Here is a 19666-nt window from a genome sequence, read left to right on the forward strand (position 1 = left end):
ACTGTTTGTTCGGAGAAGGGTGTAAATTGTGACTGTTGAGGATGGATTTTATTTCTTCAGGAGGAACATTTGATACTTGATCGTTTAATGTAAATTCTTGAATGTTGTGTTTGAAGAATTTATTGAGGAGCAGGGTGTACTTGAATGCTACCTCCATCGAGATCAAAGAGTCACATATCGATGATAAAATTTCCTTCCTTAAAATTATTTGTATGTACGAAGTTTCTGTGAAAAGATGAACGATACTTTAAGTATGAGCAAACCACTCATTAAGTGAAGCACTTATTGCTTGAAGTGATCGCCATACAAGAAGTCTTCTGGAAGAAATACGAAAGAGTCAAAGTCAAAGAGTGATGTATCTACTGCGACTCGTATAAAATTAGAGTACCGCAGTATATGAACGTAGTATCGCGAGACTTCTCGTGCGACGCGGGAGAAGAGCGTTGGTATCAGCACCGAGCATTACGCTCCAAGTATCGAATCGGTCTCGGGACACGCATACGCTCGAGAACCGCTCTCCTGGTCTCGCGCTCAGCATCCGTCTGGTCCGCGGAGAGAGATCGACAAGATCAGAAGCAGAAGGAGAAGCGAAGGTGGAGGTAGGAACAAGAGAACAACAGAAGAACCGTGGAGGGAAGAAACGGCGAGGAAAGAAGCATCCAGCGGAGGAGGAAGAGGAAGAAGAAGAAGAAGAGTCTCCTTCTCGGAGAGGTTGGCAGTGGGGAGAGGAGGGAGAACGAGAGAAGGCCGCGGTAGTCTTTCTCGGTCGAGCAGGTAAGATAAGGACGAGGCGGACAAACGGACTGACGAAGGTGGCCGAAGTAGGGGATATTCAGTCTCGCGGCCACGTGCTACACGAGCGCACGCCCCGAGCCGGCCGGTGGTCCATCCACGACTCCGTCCTCTTCTTCTTCGTCCCGTTTTGTCCCGCGTTTCCTCCTTCTCTCCCTTCCATTCTTCTTTCGTACACCCTCAACCCGTGTTTCTCTTCTTTCGATTCTCCATTTTTATCGCGTTCCGCCTCTCCTCTCCGTCGACGAGGGACCGGCTTCCGAGTCCGCTCGTCGAGGACACGAGCGGATTCCGTGGACGCCGCTCGTACGCGCCTCGCGGGTACACGCTCGAGGGTGAGCTTCAACGGGATATCCTGTCACGCGGACGCGAGTGCATCGTTCCTGGGAACGCTCAAAATGCTGTGCGATACCAGACCTCCAATTGTGTGCTCTAACGCGGGATGATCTGTGGACTCCCTAAGCTGGTACGTGTTACATCCCACGTTCAGTGAAGAGTTCTTGCGAATGGATATTGATACTGTGATCGATTGTGACTGTGCGTGCTGCAAAATCTGCCTGGTCAGAAAATCTTGTGTGAAGTTGAATTCTTTGAATTTGAAGCTTCCGGATCATGGAAGAGAGAGTGGGCTGTAAAATATGTGACGTACACGTGAGTTTCATTTATATTTAAATTATTGGGTACATCTCGTGGAGGTTGAAAATGCAGCACCTTGTGAATCTCTCCTCTGTCTGCCCACTGTGAAGGTTTAACAGTCTTTATTTTTTAACAAAGTCAATTGTAAAATTGTCTTTTGTGAACGATAGTGATGTACAAGTGGAGTAAACTTATTAAAATTTTTTATATAGTATTTTTTTCATCTGTTCATTGTGAAGGCTGTTGAAAATTAATTGCATATTTGTGAAAGATATAAATTAAATTCATTTGAACTGTTCTTACGTTTCTGCCCTGTAGTCCACTGTTTCTATCTGTCCACTGTGAAGTTCTATCTATGGATGATATGTGATAGTGATGTAAGCATGAGTGCAATTTCTACAAATTCTTCCTAAGTTTCTGCTTATGTTATTTCTCCTTAAAGAATAGAAATTCTTTACCTTTGTGATTTCCCTACCCATTGTGAACACTGTAGAAAATCATTCGTAAAACGCTTTGTTGTGAAAGAAGGTGTATAACTTTGTACATTTAAGAGTGCAACTATGCAACATGAAAAAGCGACAAAGTATTTCCCCGCTGTCCAAACCAATTCATCGATGATTAATTTGTCACGATGCCCGGCCACAACAATTTCAACTGTCCGCAGTCAGTGCCATGACATCCGTGTGACGTGCCGCTCACAACCGGTTCATTAAAGCTGCAGCCGCTCGTCATTGGTTGGCAGCGATCGTGATATGCTTGTGATAGGAAAAAGTAAAAAAAAAGCTAAAGGAAAAAACGATGGAGATACTTTTGACGCGAGTGTTTCACCTTTCAATCATTATTATCGCGAACGCCGATGCCTCGAATGATGACCGGTCAGGGTGAAAAAAGTTGACGGACAATTAGGATATTAATGACGCGTGACGGCCTGGGAAAGTTGAAAAAAAGATTTCTACGAGAAACGTGCGAAAGATGTACGAAAGTGTTACTTTGCTTTATGCTTCTTATTGATACTCCATTGTTATATCTATTTTTAGAGGACTAGTTTCTTCTAGATGGTCAAATGTGACGTTTGCGCTCGATCCTGTTTACGATGTTTGTCAATGGGATTTCCATCGACATTGGGATTTTTCGAATTTGTGCGGGTTTGATAAACAATTCTGATGGAATTATGTAGACGAATTTTTTCGATGACCACAAAATTGCACTTGTTTATGGCAGAAATGTCCTTCGTATATATTGGGAAGTTTTTTGAAATTTGTTGAGGTCAAGTCTTTTTCCGAAATAAATTACATTAGTAGATCCTTTTAAGAGGAATAAATAAAATTGCATTATTTTATAGTCCAATAATTTCACTCTAAATCTTAAAGAATAGTAATTTCATTTTTAATAAATCATTTAATAAAATTACTGATAAGGAACGTTCTTCACAAGACTTAATTTGTATGTCACCCAAATATGGATGTCATGGTGATCGAACAGGTAGTAATTTAACGTTGCATTTGCTTGTTAAAACCTATCAAACATTTCTCATCGAAAGATTGAATCGATCACATATTCATAAACAATTTATTACTTAATAATTGACAATTGATATCAATTATAAATTAATAGAATCACCTCCAACTAGTGGTATAATATTAGCTATAATTTTCTGACAACCTTCTTAAGCAAAGATTTAATTATCGATACATTAAAATATCTATAACTGAAGGTCACAAACTGTTCTCCCAAAAAATGAACGAAACCTAACCTCACATTTTCTTCTTCTAAAAATGTAACACATCTTATAGTTAAAATTACACTAATTAATTTCTAACATTGAAATGAGTTAAAAAGAAAAGTTGAAATAAGTGACGAAGAAAAAAGTCGAAGTTCACAGTTGCTGAATCCTCAGTTGAGTCTTTGAGTAATCGAAATATGTAACTCGCTGTCGTCGAAATGCGGCGTCGTTTTTAGTCCTCGGACACGGATTGTGAGATGCTGTTAATCCAGCTTGCCAGCCAGTCTTCTAAAGAGTGACGCGATGTATTACGTTCGCAACACACGCGGTAACACTTGTGCAGGTAAAAGAGCGATTATTTCAAGGACTTACTTGTTGCGCTCGTGGTAACGATCCATGACTTTGTTCTTCTTAACTTCATTTGTCTCTCGTTATTTTTTTGCTTCTCTACTCGTTCGTAGTTGAACGTTCAATTATAAAAATGCTGGTTCAAATTTGTAGAAAAAAAGATGGAGGTGTCAGGAATTATCACGTTGGTTCTGCAAGAGAGGCGTGGTAATATTAACAGGTTAAATGACGCAGGGAAAATGGCCAATTAGTTTCTACGCAATTCTGCCATTTTGTAATCTGAATTGTAGGATTGATATTGTGGGTACTGTAGTGTTCGTTTGTGGAACGTTTTATGGGTTTTTGGATGCGGAGTTATTTCAGATTTCAAGATTTCGAAATTGTCAAATTCACAAATTTATAGATTTCTAAATTCCTAAGTTCTCAAATTCTCAATTTGTCAATTTCCACATTTCTCAATTTCTACATTTCCCAATTTCCACTTTTCTCAATTTCCATGTTTCCCAATTTCCACTTTTCTCAATTTCCATATTTCCTAATTTCCACGTTTTCCAATTTCTACGTTTCCCAATTTCCACATTTCTCAATGTCCACATTTCCCAATTTCCATATTTCTCAATTTATACACTTCCCAATTTCCACACTTCCCAATTTCCACATTTCCCAATTTCCAAATTTCCCAATTTCCGAAATTCCCAAATTCCCAAATTCCCAACTTCCCAAATTCCCAACTTCCCAAATTCCCAACTTCCCAAATTCCCAACTTCTCGAATTCCCAACTTTCCATATTCCCAGCTCCCCAAATTCCCAACTTCCCAAATTCCCAACTTCTCAAATCCCCATCTTCTCAAATCCCCAACTTCTCAAATCCCCAAATTCTCAAACCCCAACTTCTCAACCTCCCCAACATCAAAATCCCCAACTCCTCAAACCCTCAAACCCCAAATCCCCAAATTTCCAAAATCCCATCCAAATCAAAACCTCCCAATCTCTCAAACTACCAACAATAAAACTCGCCAAAAATCAACTACCCTCCCTCCGCCATTTTCTCAATCATGAATTACAATATCATAATTGCCAGAGGTTAGTGAATCGAGCTTAGATTGCGCAACGACACCGAACAAGCTCCTTATCGTTCCCCAGTGTGAACCACCGCAACAATTTAATCGGCTAATTAATCGTGGCCGGGGGAATCAGTTAATTACCCGCGTTATCTGTTGACGCTAAACGAGCCGACGCTTTCGTCGTTAGGTTGAAATAATATTATAATGTTCGGGTTATTCATGGTTAGCCGGCGACCGCGGGAGATTCATTTCGTCGCGTTATATTTCCCGCACTAAACGGGAACGTTTGCCCGTAGAAACAGGGATTTATAGGAGCCGCGCGAAGGCGACGATCCGTTCGCAGGCGAACCGGTATTCCGCGACGATACGGCCGCTTAATTAATTTGTCATTACTCGAGAAAGACGTCCGACGATAAAATTTAGCGTCCCCGGTGTTTCTCGTTACTCAGAACGTCGGAGAAACCGTCCTATCGGAAAGGAAAAACGCTTCTTCCCGGTCTATGCATCATGCGAATTTTCCACGGGCTTGTACCAGTCCGACTGGAAATCAATCTTGACCGGTGCTTAATTAAAATTCTACGTTTCGGCGGTATAATGTATTCAATCGACGCGACAGATAAGCGTGACGGCTCTTCTTTTTTATGGTCTGTTTGACATATACAGGAGACGGTAGCGTTTCCGGGAGCGGGTTTCACTGCAAACTTTTCTTTTTTGTCTGGAGTTTCCAGGAAATGTTAGTAGATAATTTTTTGGGTCTTCAGTTTTATTATGAAAACATGGTTCTTTATAAGTTCGGTCTTGTGTATTTGTTAATTTATGGGGCACTTAAAAAATTTCCTCTATTAACTCGATATTTGCGTTCATTGTGGGAATTTATAATTTTTGATGACGCAGGGCGGTTTTAGAAAATATTCTAACCTTACAAATCTTGTTTAAGAATCGTCATTTAGCTAAATAATAGGTTGTTCAAAAGGAATCACTAGTATTTATTCAATATTTGTATGCAGTGTTTAGGTCCTCTTGTTACAATCTTTTGTTTAAATATAACAAAATTAAACAAGGTTAATTAGCGATAAAGTTAACGATAAGGTTAACTACAGTTAACTCTAACTGCAATGTGGAACATGATTTTTTAAGACTGAATGTTTCGTGATGAATTTTGATTTTGATTAATCTTACTGTTTTGTACACATGTGTTGTTTATATACATTACTACCAATTATTTTTTAATTTCAAAATTACGTATTGTTGTTTAATTACAAAATGATCAATTGTTGTTTGGCCACTAAGTGATCAATGGTTAGGTTAGTCACAAAATTATCAATTAATGTTTAGTCACAAAATTATCAATTATTGTGTAGTCTCAAAATTATCAATTGTTCTTTAGTCACAAAATGATCAATCATTGTTTAGTCACAAAATTATCAATCATTGTTTAGTCACAAAATGATTAATCATTGTTTAGTCACAAAATTATCAATTATTGTTTAGTCTCAAAATTATCAATTGTTCTTTAGTCACAAAATGATCAATCATTATTTAGTCTCAAAATTATCAATTGTTCTTTAGTCACAAAATGATCAATCATTGTTTAGTCACAAAATTATCAATCATTGTTTAGTCACAAAATTATCAATCATTGTTTAGTCACAAAATGATCAATCATTGTTTAGTCACAAAATGATCAATCATTCTTTAGTCACAAAATGATCAATCATTGTTTAGTCACAAAATGATCAATCATTGTTTAGTCACAAAATTATCAATTGTTCTTTAGTCACAAAATGATCAATCATTGTTCAGTCACAGATGCGAATTGCTCAATTTGATGTGCGTTCTCGAAGGCGTTACAAAGTTGCGAGCGAGGGTGGTATCGATTTCCTCGAACGAGTCGAAGAGGAAATCTCGTTAATCGGAAGCGGACATGCTTACACGCGTCAGGCGTATATACACGGGTTCGGTTCCCGCGCACGGATGAAATTAATACGTGGTCGACACCGTAATTAGCGCTCGTATTTATGCGGCTCTTGCGAGGCGGGCTCCGTTAACATGGTAATGGCATTACACCGTTGTAAACACGACATGTTATCTCGAACGAGCTTAGCGAGATTCGCAAGCTTCAAAAACTGCTTTCGCTTGCTTAGGAGCTTGAGAATTCTAAACTAATTTTTTGCAAAAAATAATATAACGATGGGTGGTTAATTTTTATTCATTGAATTTATTGTATATTTGTTAAATGATTGCATGTTAATTTGTTAAATGATTTTTGGAAACTTCAAAAGTAGTGTAGCTTATATAGAACTTATGTTTACAAAATGGCCGAAGATTTGAGAGATCGAAATAGTTTTTGCTTCCGAAGAGATTCAGAGAATTTTATATATTTTTACATAAAGAGAATTACGTTATAAAAAAATATATTAGTAATATTTTTAGGTTAATGCTGTCATTATTCCTTGATATGTTAATTTGATAACAGAAGAAAGACTGCAAGTGTCACTTATTAGAGAGCTCTTCTCCATCGATAAAAAATGTGTCTACCTAAAAAAAGTTATTAAATACAAACGTAATTGTTATTACAATTATTTATAGCTTCCACAGGCAACAAATTCGAATACATTTTGTCAATAAATAACATTGCAACGAGCAGAAAGTTGTTTTCCCAGTTTTGGCATTTACAGCCATATTTATCTACGCTCTTCAATCCAGACGAAGTTGAAACTAATGATAGAAAATACTTGACGTTTAAATTAATTATCGAAATATACTGCGAGATGTATAAGAACGTTTCAATCGTTGGAAATCGAATACTGATATAATATTGTTGGTCACTCGAATAACAGTAAAAATGTACCGTATCCGCGTCAGTCATTAACATAAAATTATTAACCAACCACCGAGAAGTTAATTAACACGTTCTGGGTTACACGATTTCTGTGTTAAACTCTTTGCTTTTCCAATTATTTTCACTTGCGGGTTTCTGGTTAAAACTCTGTCCGCCGGATTCTTTGCTATAGTTACAAATTTAGTGTGATAATGTTATAATATGTGATCTGACGAAATTTTCACATTTTCATATTTCAAAATAACCAGAGGTTCGAATTTTCAAATTTTTAAATTACCTAAGGTCCAAATTTTCAAGTTTCCAAATTACCTAAGGATTAAATTATTAAATTTTCAATTCTCAAGTTTTGAAATCCCTAGATTCCCAATTTTCAAATCTCCAAATCTCTGGATCCCCAATTCTCAAATCCCCAAATCCCTAGATTTCCAATTCTCAAATCTCCAAATCCCTAAATTCCCAATTCTCAAATTCCCAAATCCCTAAATTTCCAATTCTCAAATACCCAAATCCCCCAATTCCTAATTTAGAAATCCCCAAATCCCTAGATTCACAGCTCTCAAATCCCCAAATCTCCCAGTTTCCAAATCCTTAAATTCCCCAATTCCCAAATCCCCAAATTTCCAAACCCCCATCTCTCCAAATCACCATCTCTCCAAATCCCCATCTCTCCAAATTCCCATCTCCCCAAATCCCCAAATCCCAAAATTCCCATCTCCCCAAATCCCTATCTCCTCAAATCCCCACCTCCCTAAATCCCCATCTCCCCAAATCCCCATCTCCCCAAATCCCCATCTCCCCAAATCCCCATCTTCCCAAATCCCCATCTCCCCAAATCTCCATCTCCCTAAATTCCCATCTCCCTAAATTCCCATCTCCCCAAATCCCCATCTCCTCAAATCCCCAAATTCCCAAATCCCCATCTCCCCAACCTAAAAACTAAAAAACCCAATAAAAACTTTGCACCTTGTCAACTAATAAATCCATTCCACTAAAAAAATCTTGTTTATGCTTACAGTTGGCGGACGTAAAAGAGAACATCCGATGGTCCGTCTGACGGGGACCGTGAGAATCCACGAAGCAATAGGGAATTTTGAAGGCAGCAGGTTGTAATACACGCACGAAAATGTTGGGTCGCGACATCGAACACGGAACAGACGGCTCGAGGGACCGGCGCGAACGGTTTACATCGAGAGATTAAAGAACATCGAATGGACGTGGGCGATTTGTCCAGCTCGGCAGGATTGGCTGGGAGCGGATCCATCCCTGCTGCAACGGGTGTTGGTATCATTACAAGTACGACATCCGCCACCGTAGGGTGGTGGACGCCTACGTCGACGATTGCCACGGCAGCGGCCAACACCGACGTGGTGAGTTTTCATTTCTTCTCATTTTTATTTTGCCTTCTTTCAGTTTTATTTTGAGGATAATTATGGACCGATTGAAATGTAACGTTCTCTGCTGCACGGAATTCGGACGTGTAAGATATGAATGCAATTAACATATTGACTTGTGAATCACATGTGTGTGATGGTCATATGTGACTGGTTGCAAATTAGGTTAAAGTTAGTATTTAATAAAGGAAGGAACCTTTGAGGGTTCTTAATATTGAGATAATGAGGCATTGTAGATTAAGATGGTATTGAAAGATTAAGTACACTTGTTCCTATGTCATATGTGACATATGTGACCGACGTTGCAAATTCAGGTAAATTATTTAGTGGATAAACGAAAGGAATTTTTGAGGGTTCTTAAGACAATGACATACTGTAATGGATTATAAGATGATATTGGTAAATTGAGTATACTTGTTCTTACGTCATATGTGACATATGTGACCGACGTTGCAATTCAGTCTTAATTAATTATTTAATGCCAAAGCGAACATAAAGAAGTTTTCTTAATGTTCAGACAGTGATATACAATATATGATTAAAAGATGAAGCTCAAAGATTAGCACCCTTGTTTCTGTGTCATATGTGACATATGTAACATATGTGACCACTGCAAATACAACTACGGAAAAGCAAACGAAAGAAGATTTTGAGGCACACAGCAGATTGAAAGATATGCGATCGTTTATCGAGATTTCTACGCAGAATTATTTTAAGTTCTAGTTCATTCCACGATATGTTTATTCAGTCCACGCATTTTTCGACCTAGCTGCGATCTCTCCAGCTGACTTCTCTCAAGGAATTTTGCACATCCTTTAAAGGTCGGATTGATCAGCGTTTAACGGATGATTGACTTCGTCTCTCTGCCACGGGAAGATGGATACATTGAAATATCGAGGTGTAGCTATCAAAGTTAATTTAAATCGTTACCATATGTGATTGGGTTAAAAAAAGAGTCTGACGTTCTAAAAGTTCTCATTGGAAAAAGTTTCACATTTCTCAATAAATATCAATTACATATCATCGAATATATTCTCCCGGATTAGATCACGTTAAATAGAAATTGCAAAAGTATTATGAAGGATACCAATGAAGCAAAATATGAAAGTAAATTTGTATACACCTTCTGAAATAGTGTCTTACACAAGTGACTGTCAAAGATTTCTTTCGTGATTTAACTCACAATAAATTATCGGAAATCATTAAATTCAATCTTATTATCATTTGTTAGGATTATATGTTCTACTATTATCAACTCATTTGTAGGATCACGTATTTTACTATTATTAAATCATTTGTTAGGATCATACAGAATTTTACTACTATCAAATCATGTTTTAGGATCATGAAGAGTTTCGTTATCATAAAATCATTTGTTAGAATCATGCACATTTTTAGTATCATCAAATCATTTGTCCATGAAGAATTTTCCTGTTAAATCATGTTTTAGGATCATGCAGTTTCATTATTATAAAAACATTTGTCAGAATCATCCACATTTTTACTCTCATCAAATCAGTTAGGTAGATGTATTAGTTAGAACCATAAAGAATTTTAGTGTTATTAAATCATTTTTTAGAATCATGAGGGGTTTTGCTGTAATAAAATCATTTGTTAGGACCATCAAGATATTTTGGTTTTATCAAATCACTTTGTAGGATCATGAAGAGTTTTGCTGTAATAAAATCATTTGTTAGGACCATCAAGAATTTTGGTTTTATCAAATCACTTTGTAGAATCATGAAGAGCTTTGTTGCAATAAAATCATTTGGTAGGATCATCAAGATATTTTGGTTTTATCAAATCACTTTGTAGAATCATGAAGAGATTTGTTGCAATAAAATCATTTGGTAGGATCATCAAGATATTTTGGTGTTATCAAATCACTTTGTAGGATCATGAAGAGTTTTGCTGTACTAAAATCATTTGTTAGGACCATCAAGATATTTTGGTGTTATCAAATCACTTTGTAGGATCATGAAGAGTTTTGCTGTAATAAAATCATTTGTTAGGAGCATCAAGAATTTTGGTTTTATCAAATCACTTTGTAGGATCATGAAGAGTTTTGCTGTAATAAAATCATTTGGTAAGACCATCAAGAATTTTGGTCTTATCAAATCACTTTGTGGAATCATGAAGAGTTTTGCTGTAATAAAATCATTTATTAGGATAACGAAGAATTTTAGTGTTATCAAACCATTTTTTAGGACCATGTATGGTTTCATTATTATAGGATGATTAGTTAGGTCCATGAATACCATTAAAATTACCAAAAGCAAGTAAGATATTGCAGCTACACGTTGCACCCTAACGTCCATCAAAAGGGTGAATGTTTACATCGAGAAGGGTTAATGGGTTAACTTGCATCAAAAAATGATTTCCCGTTCCTTCATTCGCGTATCTAGGTGAGACGATGATGGCTTCTTGTGGGAACAGGCAGCAAAAGCTTAGCTGGCGAAGGTAAAAAAGGTTAAACGTCCAACAGATGACGCGGCTGTGTCACCTCGCTTCTAATCCCTGCACTCGCGGCGGCCCGTCGAGCACCAACGGAACTAAATAATGTTCTTCGTGTCTCGATGGCCTCTCGCCGCCATTCCTTCTTCTTCTCCCCGTTTTCTCTCGTCCTGGCTCGTTCACCGAGCGAACTTATCTCACCGTGTTCCTCCGACTTCTCTGACCGCGCGATATTCGACCCTCTTCGACTTAATCGCACACCCGCATCCACGGAGACGTCTCATTAAGCAAAGGCGCGAAGGTAATGCCGATGACGAATGGCACTCGACGAAGAAATGAAAGTAGCGTGCCAACCGGGGATCTTTTTCCTCGCGTTATACGCCTGATGATTCGCCTTTACGCTCAAGCTGTCTCGCCGTGCACGCACGCTTCTTTTTTACGCTTTTTTATTGTCTCAATGTGGGTCTGTCCGGACAACGGTGTCTTTATCGCTGCTTTCTACTCTTGGTGGTCGTGTTAGGGAGGGTACTAATTTACTAATTTCATTTTACGGTTCTACAAGTTCTTGATCACAAAATGTGGTTTCTAGATTTCTAAATTTTTGGACTTCTTCATTCTTTAATTTTCAAGAATTGTCATTTCTTAGGCCCTCATTAGGTTTAGGTTTTTAAGCCTAGATTTTTACATTACATAATTTTGCAATCACCAAATTTTCAACCTTACATCCTCGGACCTCAAACTCCCAAACTCTCCAAATAAAAATTCCGGAAAAGCGGTATAAAAATATTTCCCGCATCTCATTGTGAGAACCAGAATAGAGAGCGTAAACATATTAAAATCTAGTTAGCCAGTCATTACCGGTGAATCAGAGTGTTGCATCCTTCAGACGACGATCGAACGAGAAAGGATGACCGGCACGAGAAAGGCAAAGTACGTGGACGCATTCGCGCGAGAAATCGCCCGTTGAACCACGAAGAACAGGGTGTATCCTAGTTTGCGATTTCGTAATCGAGAGGCAATCGATGTAAAGGGGGCGTTCGAAATATATTATTACGTCAGGCGTGCGTGCGGAGAAGCTGTAACCTGGGGTCAGAGGTCCTAGACGGTTTCGAAATATTTTTGAAATCGATGGCATTTACTGTAACATACATTCACGCTTCATCGTTGACAAGAGCTGTCATAATTTCGTTTGGAATGTGGCGATATTTCGATGAGATGACAGAGTACAAGTATAAAATAATTAAAGGCTTGTTTCAAATTTTCGTCCTGATCAGTGACTAGGATTTTTGCTGGAGATAGAAATTCCCTAAAGTGCCTCCAGAAAATGTGACTGAATATCCGACTGATGACTCCTCGAAAGAGCACCGAACTCTTCAAAAATTTTGGAATTTGTCGAGCGTGAAATGACGTCACCGTCAACAGTGATTAATAACACAGGAAGAAATATCTAAAGTCTGACGGAACTGGCATAATTGTATGTTCCATTTTAACTATGAATAATTTGAGCAGATGATTCATACATCACAATATCCAAATAAAACATCGATTAATTTTCGAACTACGAAATTCTACGAATGATTTATATTGTCAGAGGTTAACGCAAAAAGGAGAAGAAAAATTTGGACATATTACCGTACGACTCGAGACAGCCTCAATTTATTATGTACGAACTAAATTCATTTTTATATGTATCTATTCATGCTTTAGCGGACAGTGATGAACGATATAAATTTCCGAATAAAATTATCTTAATTAGGTGCAAATCGTATTGGCAACAATTTAAAGAAACTGAAAGGTCTTGTATATCACCGCAGGTACATAAATCTTCTTTCATCATTACCTTTTCTCTAATTTATTATGAAATCTGTTCCTGCTACGATCTCGGAACCGAGCGACTGTAATTTATAAGGTACAATCAAGTAGATCATACATTCATACTTGTGTCTTTTTACCGTCTCAATTTTGGTCCAATTAATCTCTGCTTCTATTACTGTCAAGCATTATATCTTTACTTATTACTTTGTATGGTACTTTGTAGCTGATATAACTTGGTAGATGGTGCTTAATAATTTATTCTTCATAATTGGTACTTACTTGATGGTTGTGCCACTTGATACTTGTTATTCTAAACAGATATCATTGAAATTCAATGGTATCTCAAATGTCCATAAAAAAAAATAATTTTTGACATTTGTCCAGTGTTCGGAATCGGTGTGCCTTTCTCCATATTATTCCGAAAGATTCTCAACTTCACAGCACGTCCGCGCGATGATTGGCGGTTCGGATTCGAACGGAATCGGCATACCGTGAATCGATCCCATCATTCACGTAGCTGTTCCTCGATCGGTCATAAATCACGGGGAACCATCAAAATTTTTTTTTATAGACGTCCCAACGCGTCTAAGTTTAAACGTTTTAATCGTTCACCGACTGATGGCAGTCACGCGGTACACACGGGACGTCGTATCGAAGAGCTTGTTAAACACCGAATGATTAATCCGACGCGGTTAAACGGTGTCCAACGTTCGTCTGGTGAAATAAATATCGCCTAGCAGCGGGAGCACCGTGTGTCGTCGTCCACCGGGTGTATTTCTTATCCTATCGTCCGGGTCTTGCGTGCGATTCTTTTTATTTTTCTCCGCCTGGTGATCGCCGCGAGCGAACGAGCAAGAAACTCTTCCATGATTGGCACATATTGCGCGCGTGCTCGCGGCATGATCACCGCTGCATTCTAAGCGTCTTCGGTTTCTTAGCCGAAGCGTAACCACATGTCGCATCTTTTTGTTGCAGATGAATCAGCTCTGCAGGGTCTGCGGAGAGCCGGCCGCGGGTTTTCACTTCGGGGCCTTCACGTGCGAAGGTTGCAAGGTCAGTATCCACCCTTTGCTCTCTTTAGATCATCAGACCGACGGAAAAATTCAATGGCCGGTTTATATTCTCGCATCTTTCATTCGGTCTTTCTTCTCCCTCTTTCTCTCCTTCTTTTCACGAGCCGGTCGCGAATGCAAATAAAATGGTAGCCTCGAGCCGCAGACGCGTGCATCATAACCTCGTTACGATTGCCACGTTGATCCCCGGTTTCGAGTTTCTGAAAGTGCTCGAGTTCTCTATTGGACGTGTTAGGTTACTGTATATTAGGTCGTTCCGACTTTTTGCTTTCAATAATACATATAATACATATACAATAATACACATACAATAATACATATAACAGTAGACTTAAGATGCGATGGTTTGGATTCTAGCGATGTATAATCAATTCGATTATGTTCGTAAATTCTGTACATAAAATTTTTGCTACTCTTCTAACAGGGATCGTCCCATTTTTCTGCTCCACAGTCGTTCTTCGGTCGCACCTATAACAATCTAGGCAGCATCTCCGAATGCAAGAACGGCGGCGTGTGCGTGATCAACAAGAAGAACCGCACCGCGTGCAAGGCGTGCCGTCTGCGGAAGTGTCTGATGGTGGGTATGTCGAAGTCGGGTTCCCGCTACGGCCGCCGCTCGAACTGGTTCAAAATCCACTGCCTCCTTCAGGAACAGTCGCACCAGGCTCAAACGCGTCTGATCAAGGACCCAAAGTCCGCGTACGAGAAGGCGTTCGGCTCGCTGGACGTGGCGAACAATAACAACAACAATAACGAGAACACCAGTAGCACTAGTGCAGCGAGCGTGGTGGGTATGGTGACCACGACCACCACGACGGCGAACAGTTACCATCACCACCACCATCCGCACCATCAGCCGGACAGGTTCCCGAAAAGGGACGATATCAGGCCGCAGGACCTCAACCAGTTAAGAACGCCCGACGTGCCTGCCAGAGCCAGTCAGGATCCTCTCCTAAGGCCGGTGGACCTCGTGCGAGCTCCCCACGAGTTGCTCAGGCCGGAAGTGTCCAGGTTCCCCATGTGGAGGGGTCCTCCGTTCTTCCATCCGGCCCTGACGCACATGCAGCTGCTGAACGCCCCGTTCTTCCCGTTCCAGCAACGATTTATCGTCCCGTACGTGAATCAAGTCGGTGCTCCCCAAATGGTGGCGAGTCTGACCAGCTCGTCGAGCGACAGCGTGAGCCCCAGGTCGACGCCGTCCCCGAAGAGGGACGACGACAACAGGAGTCCTCGCGAAGAGTGCAGAGGAGCCGACCGACCGTGTCAGAGGAGTCAAACGGAAACGCACGATAAGAGTCTGGCCTTCCTGCGCTCTCTGGGCCCGGAACAGGAAGAACCCATCGATCTGAGCATGAAGAGCGGACGGACAGACGGACAGGTGGCGGACCCTGGTAGCACCGAGGAGGAGAGGTCGACGGACAGCGAGGACAACGAATTGTTGCAGGACACGGGGCCGCCCCTTGATCTTACTAGGAAGACGTGACCCGGAGCTAGCTCGTGAACAGCTTTTGATAGTAATTGAACTGGCTCCGGGTTGGAGTGCGTTGTCGAGGTCGTTGCTCGGGGATTCATGCCAGTTTCGCACAGAGACTCGCATTGTAGTCTTTTCACTAAGAGAACGACTTACGAAGTCCGTTCGAGTGACCGGGAAAAGAAAACGGTTTCCAGCGAGGGAATTGAACGGAGTAATTTGGATCGTGAAGGGAGGAGAAGAAGAAAGGGCCCCGCATAGTGGGACCAATGCAGGAAGCACGAAGTGGACGGGCCATGTGTAGCCGTGCACAAATGACTTTACGATCGGCGATCGGATCGACGCAAAATTGCTCAAGTCCTCGGTATTAGCCGCCACGGTCCCTTTGGCCGGCTTTCAGCTTTGCCAGGTGTTCATTGACGGAGTGGTCGAAGATCAAGCTCGATACATCGTTTCGCGGAGAGATGTACGACGGACGATTGTGCCTTAACCGGTGCCTTTGAGCTCTTGTACCGAGTATAAAGAGAGATAGAGAGTGCCAGTAAAAACCACGTGATAGTTTAACGTTAAATAATAAGCGGCACGCGTACCACCTGCAAACGCGTGTCCAAGTAGATAAATACATGTATATGTTCGTGTATGTGTGTGCGTGAGTGAGCGTGTAAATGCGATCGAGGAATCGGTGAGGGCGCTGAAGTATCGCGATATCTCGAACCCTCGGGAATGGCCAGTGTTTCGTTAAGCCGCATCGAGATTTATTTATGTTCAGTCTTTTAATTTAACGCGATCTAATTACTCGTGTCTGATTGCTTGGATGCTGGTGTGCGCTCGTGAGCGAGCCCCATGTTCAGAGTCTTGTGATGTTTTGCACTTTGATTCGAAAAATAAAAATTTTTAAATCATCTGCAGTTGTGGTTTATACCTTCATGTTACTTTCAGGCAACGACACCGGTGTAATTGGATTTTGTGGTGGTTCAAATTCTAGACGGGTTATGGATTTGGCAATATGAAGATTTGGGGATTATAAATAAAATAATCAAATTTCCCGCCTTTATCACTTTTCTACAAATTATAAGGCAATATCAGAATCTCCATAGACATAACAAATTATCATGAGTTTAAAAATGGTAAGCAAAGAGATGGCCATCGATAGGCTCGAAAACGCATGTCAACCGTCCGTCGAAAATACCCAGTAAAATAAAAATACCTGTACAGCCAATACGTGGCGCCTTGATCGTCGTTCATTAAATCTCTCCTCGATCATCGTTTCCTTTACTCGAGCGTCCGTAATCACGTACCTCGAACTCGAGATGGTATTCGATTACTTTCGTCTCGCGCGTCTTTCGCATTCCAAACCGTCGCCGCGGAACACACGACGCGGGATTCATCGCGAGGTGCGCGTACACGCATCCGTCGGCTTATTTATTTAGTAATAAATTTGTTCGCGTTGATGTACTACCGCAGAACACGTTTTCTCGGATTATTCCGTTCGAAAAGTTCGCGGAAACCTCGGGAACGTCGCGATGATGCTGAACGATAAACATTTTAGAAAAAGTTCATCGTCGAAGGCGCGATAATATCGATTGTGAGGCGGGTCGATGGTTTGACCCAGCCGTGACACGATGCATGAAGAAAAATTTCAGGGGATACGTAGGATGAATGTTGACCTGGGACGTCCTTATTTATTACTACATTGACTTAAAATCAAAAAAATTTCATACTTAGCTAATTTATCAGACAATTAATAATTTATGAACATTAGTATACAGGTCTTTTCTTCGAAGGAAACAGTTTTCAAAATTTTCTTGAAGCAAATTTTGTTCGATAAAATATTCTGTATCTTTTGAAACGTAGTAGAAAGGCACTTGAGAGATGATACTTCTAATTGGAAGATGGTATCATAAGAAACAATTCTCCAATTTTTAAGTTAACTTTTAGTTCTCAAAGGGTGGTCAGATATCCGAACTGAATCGCATCGAATTTAATCGTATCCAATTAAAATAACCCGCAATTAAATAGCGTCGACTTGCATCGCGTCTCGGAGACTTCAACGACCGCATAAGCGAGATTTCCGTGTGTTCACGTTTTTTCTCGATTTGCTCCACACACGAAGTGACACAAACGAAGATGCGTTCACCTGCGTGCACCTGCGTGCATTCACGAGCACTCGTGCCCGTAACCCCGGACATTCGAATGCCTGGGATCTCGGCTTGTTGACTTAGGTAGAACGAAGAAGGACCACTCGACGATGTCCGTCGAGCCATAGTGGTTTCTTGGTCCAACGATTCAGGCTTCCACGAAGCTTCTGGCTCCACGAAAAAAGCGCCGGTCTTTCGAGGAAATTACGTAAAATTGTCAAACATTGTTTTTTGGGGGCGATCTTTAAACGAAATCGAACGAGTTACGTAAGTTGAAGGATCAATTATTGATGTTTATCTTCCTTTTGTAGTCTGAGGACGTAATGGAGGTTATGAAACGCACTCTCGAAAATGGAGTTTAATTGAAAACACGAGAGTTAACTTAATATTATTAAAATTTATTTTTGAGCTTCACATATGATTACAGCCAACGTGATTATAAATTAGCACATAATGATTAAGAAAAATGAATTCCAAAGTGAATGCAAGTGCCACTATCATAAAATGACAGATCTATTTTCTTGTTCAGTAGCAGAAGTCCAAGCATATATCATTGTTGCCTTGTCTTCAGCAACTTCCAGGAGCGAAAAGAGGCTCACATGCATACAATTATACGCTTAATGGATAATTATTCAGAATATGTTTTGACTCGCAATCAGTTTACATTGTTCCTTTCATATTACGATAATCTGAGCGTTGAATGCAGATGCCACTTATTATACGACACCTGTGACGCGTTGTACATCGCGCCCACGTGAATTATCTCGAGAAGATTTACGATGCGTCCGAAGTCACACATATATCGCTGTGTCTCGAAATCCTCGGACAAGTACCTGTTATTGATGTCGGAATTAGTAGAAAAAATCGCCCCGCTAGACCACTACATTAGTACATTTCTCGACAACAGAAAACTCTGCTTCTAAGATGTCGAATGACATCGATCAACAGAACCGTCTTTGTCCGTCTTTCACGCCCACTGGCGTAGCTGGATAAAACTCGTAGCGAATCGGACGATGTAGGAGGATTACAGGAGGGAAATTTTTAATTTTGGGATTTTGGAATTTGGGAATTTTCAGGTTTGGAATTTGGGGATTTTCAGATTTGGAATTTGGGAATTTTCAGATTTGGAATTTTGGGAATTTGCTTTTAAGGATTTGGGAATTTAAGAATTAGTGGATTTAGGGGTTTGGAAATTTAGCAAACTTGGAAATTTAGCAGAGTTGAAAATTTTAGATTTATGATTCTGGAAATTTGAGGCGGTAGAGATTTGGAGATTTGAGAATTTAAATCCACGAATTAAAGAATCCAGTCAAAACCTAACCTAAAAAAAGAGTGTATACGCCAATGTTCACACCTCCGTTCTATCCACCCCCGTCCATTTTTGTCGCGTGTTTTCCTGCGTGTTATGTAAATTCCTGCTAAGTTGGTGTTGTCGTAAATTAATAAACTTCCCGTCCGCCGAGAGAAGAAAGGAAGAATGTATCACGGAAGGACCGGTTGTACATTCAACTCCTATCGCAGCATCCACAGGCCTTTGTCTCAATTTTTTAACCCTGATTACGTTTTACCGCGCATTATCAATTTCGTGTCTCGTTTATCTAATTGCCTGTTGCTTCTCCTCGATCGATTCATTATTCGCGCTGACGCCTCTCGCGATAGAACGCGATTTTTCACGTTTCGCGTTAGAATATCAAACGAGACGTTACATCATTGTATTCTGACTCTGATAAATTACGACGTACCGATCGTTCGTCCAAGGACTTCTCGATATCTGCGAATTCTGATGGCCGGCTCTAACGAACCCGCAGGACACGATGCATCAAGCATCGACGGCATACGGACGTGCTGCTTGTAATTGCGAGAGGAGCTCGCAGGTGTCTGACGGTGACCCTTATTCCATGTTCACTTGCAAAAATTTC

General features: G+C 40.3%; 1 protein-coding gene across 3 annotated transcripts; it reads left to right on the forward strand.

Moving 5' to 3' along the window:
* Positions 1–425: 425 nt before the first annotated feature.
* LOC100878095 (uncharacterized) lies at positions 426–16511 on the forward strand. Of its 3 annotated transcripts, none has more exons than XM_012288339.2 (4): positions 430–1443; positions 8421–8772; positions 14041–14118; positions 14590–16511. In XM_012288339.2, exons 2-4 carry the CDS (start codon positions 8614–8616, stop codon positions 15619–15621), a joined length of 1269 nt encoding a protein of 422 aa, XP_012143729.1. In that variant the 5' UTR covers positions 430–1443; positions 8421–8613; the 3' UTR covers positions 15622–16511. The 3 variants fall into 3 exon arrangements, with proteins under 3 accessions (XP_076385267.1, XP_012143729.1, XP_076385266.1); XM_076529151.1 differs by having other exon boundaries at positions 430–1258; XM_076529152.1 differs by lacking the exon at positions 14041–14118 and having other exon boundaries at positions 426–1443.
* Positions 16512–19666: the final 3155 nt, after the last annotated feature.

This window comes from Megachile rotundata, chromosome 2 (assembly GCF_050947335.1).
Source record: "Megachile rotundata isolate GNS110a chromosome 2, iyMegRotu1, whole genome shotgun sequence".
Lineage (NCBI taxonomy): Eukaryota > Metazoa > Arthropoda > Insecta > Hymenoptera > Megachilidae > Megachile > Megachile rotundata.

What these genes read in the sequence shown, in the direction of transcription:
- LOC100878095 (XM_012288339.2), top strand. Translation starts at nt 8,614, where the DNA reads ATGGACGTGGGCGATTTGTCCAGCTCGGCAGGATTGGCTGGGAGCGGA. An exon ending in CAGCGGCCAACACCGACGTG is followed by an intron (nt 8,773 to 14,040) that starts GTGAGTTTTCAT and finishes TTTTTGTTGCAG; the next exon opens with ATGAATCAGCTCTGCAGGGT. An exon ending in TCACGTGCGAAGGTTGCAAG is followed by an intron (nt 14,119 to 14,589) that starts GTCAGTATCCAC and finishes TCTGCTCCACAG; the next exon opens with TCGTTCTTCGGTCGCACCTA.